Source organism: Epinephelus moara, chromosome 13, assembly GCF_006386435.1.
Source record: "Epinephelus moara isolate mb chromosome 13, YSFRI_EMoa_1.0, whole genome shotgun sequence".
Lineage (NCBI taxonomy): Eukaryota > Metazoa > Chordata > Actinopteri > Perciformes > Serranidae > Epinephelus > Epinephelus moara.
Genome location: NC_065518.1, coordinates 4,742,838 through 4,744,933, shown reverse-complemented (window position 1 = coordinate 4,744,933; position 2,096 = coordinate 4,742,838). Strand labels below are relative to the sequence as shown.

Sequence of the window (2,096 nt, the reverse complement as noted above, 5' to 3'; positions counted from 1 at the left end):
AAGAAGAAAGAAGAAAGAAGAAAGAAGAAGAATACCTAGGATTACAATAGTGTCCTGGCAGCTTAGCTGCCCAGACCCTAAAAACTAAAAACTATCACTTGTTTCTTGATTCATGGCCACACATTTACAGTTTTGTTTTTTGCCCCAGATGATCCTGCTAACAGACAAGTTGAACCAAAAACAGAACTTTCATGAAAAAAAATAAACTTCTGAAATAAAATCCTGGTAAATATAAATCTCAGTTCAGACAGCAGCTCTCACACTTTAATAAAAACTTCAAATTTCACATCTTTATTATGTCCAGCTTGAAATCACATACAAAAGCACAAAAATATGTATTATATTAAAAATAAAGTGGTCCCAACACATTTTACAAGTCTTTCATAAAAAAACAAAAAAACAATTACCTTTCATTAAGTCAATGAGGCTTCAGCGCAGGTGAGCCAATTAGTGCAAAAAATATTTTTAATTTAGTTTGAGTAGTTTTTTTTTTTTTTAACTTCCCTTTTTAACTTCTCATCAGAGCAGTGAATAATTTGTCCTTTTTTGTAAAAGCTGTATCATTATCATCATTCAGTACTGCAGCTGTGAGCAGGAGTCATCATGAAAACCCTGCCTGGTGGTGCATTCAAAGACACTGCATTAAATTCAACTTCAAATGTTGCAGTGTACTTGAACGCAACAGACAAAAAAAAAACAGGTTCACATATAACAAAACAAGACAAAACTCACATGCCAGTATGTAGATTTGGAAGTTTTGTGGTGGTAACTGTTCGTCCCGTTCATCCGCTCCTCAGACTGTTTCAGTGGAAATGATGGGGGATAAAAATCCACCATCCTCCTCCTCCTGCCTGAAAATGACTTCAAAGGTTCTGAGTTCCTCCAAATTCAGACGGAAATTCTGTCTTTGTGTTTCCACATTTATTGTTTCCTTGCTGAGCCAAGTTTGACGAACAGTAACACAGAGACTTTGGAATTTTCCCGATTCAACTATCTCAAACTGCTGAAGCTTAAAATCAAAGATTGAGAAGGGGATCCCTTCCACCACCAGTAAATACAGGAAAAACAATTACAGCATCCACTACAGAACAGATACACAAGGCCATCTGAGTAACGTATTAAGACAGCCTTCACTTCCTGCTCACATCTGCACTACTGCATTTAAATAATGTGACAGATAAAAGAAAAACGGTCTATAACATTAAGGACCTTTAACACAGCAAATACAAAACTCAAAACACTTATATAAAAATATTAACTATTGACAGAAAAAATATACATCACACTGAAGCTGTGAGTGTGTCCTCTTTCCACAGGAAACTGACGACACTCAGAGATCACGTTTGGCCTGGAGGGGACGAAGGAAGTGACCATCTCATTGAGTTTACAGTCACTGTGGAGTCTCAGGCACAGTTAGCAGCGAGTTAGCTGGGAGGTGACTGTGTGAAAAACAACAAGTCATCAATGTGTCTCTGCCGTCTCTCCAAACTTGTTGTGTATTAAATAATGGGACTGAGTCTCTGTAGCGTCCTCAGGCGTCTGCTGGTGTCCCGTGCACTCTGAAGCGGTACATGCAGGTGTACTCCTGGTGCCCCCAGTTGGACAACACTTTGACCTCGATGATCTGGAAGGGTTGGTCATTCTCCTCCTGTCCGGGACAACACAGGATGTGAAAGAGAAAGAGCTGGGTGTCGTCAGCATGTTGGCACGCTTTCAGTTCAAGTTTAATCATGTGAAGACATTTTAAAACATAAATTAGCAGAAAACTTTAATTAAAAGCCAAGTCCCAACTACATGTCGAGCTCCTTTTACTCACTGGGCGTGGCTGAACATGTTGACAAATAAACGCAGGTCTCAATTAAGCCCTGTTTCCACAAAGCAGTACCCCTCAGTTCAGCTGGGTACACGTTTTCCGTTTCCACTGCCAACATAACCGTTCCTTAGCGTCTCCATGTTTGGTCCCCCCTCTGTTGGGGTACCTAGCACACAGATCTGGTACTAAAAGGTGGAGCTAGAAACCCTGCAGTCTGATTGGTCAGTAGAGGACGGTCACTCTGGTTTTATGTAACCTCTGTTCATACATCAGTAAACTACAA

General features: G+C 40.0%; 1 protein-coding gene across 3 annotated transcripts in view; it reads right to left on the bottom strand.

Annotated features, from left to right (window-relative positions):
• Window positions 1–262: 262 nt before the first annotated feature.
• The window catches only part of LOC126399414 (SUN domain-containing protein 1-like), a 19,705-nt gene continuing 17,871 nt past the window's right edge, over window positions 263–2,096 (bottom strand). For all 3 annotated transcript variants that reach the window (XM_050059339.1, XM_050059340.1, XM_050059341.1), the window contains one exon: window positions 263–1,648. In XM_050059339.1, coding sequence (XP_049915296.1) covers window positions 1,532–1,648 — 117 coding nt within the window. In that variant the 3' untranslated portion in view covers window positions 263–1,531. The remainder of the gene's footprint in view (window positions 1,649–2,096) is intronic.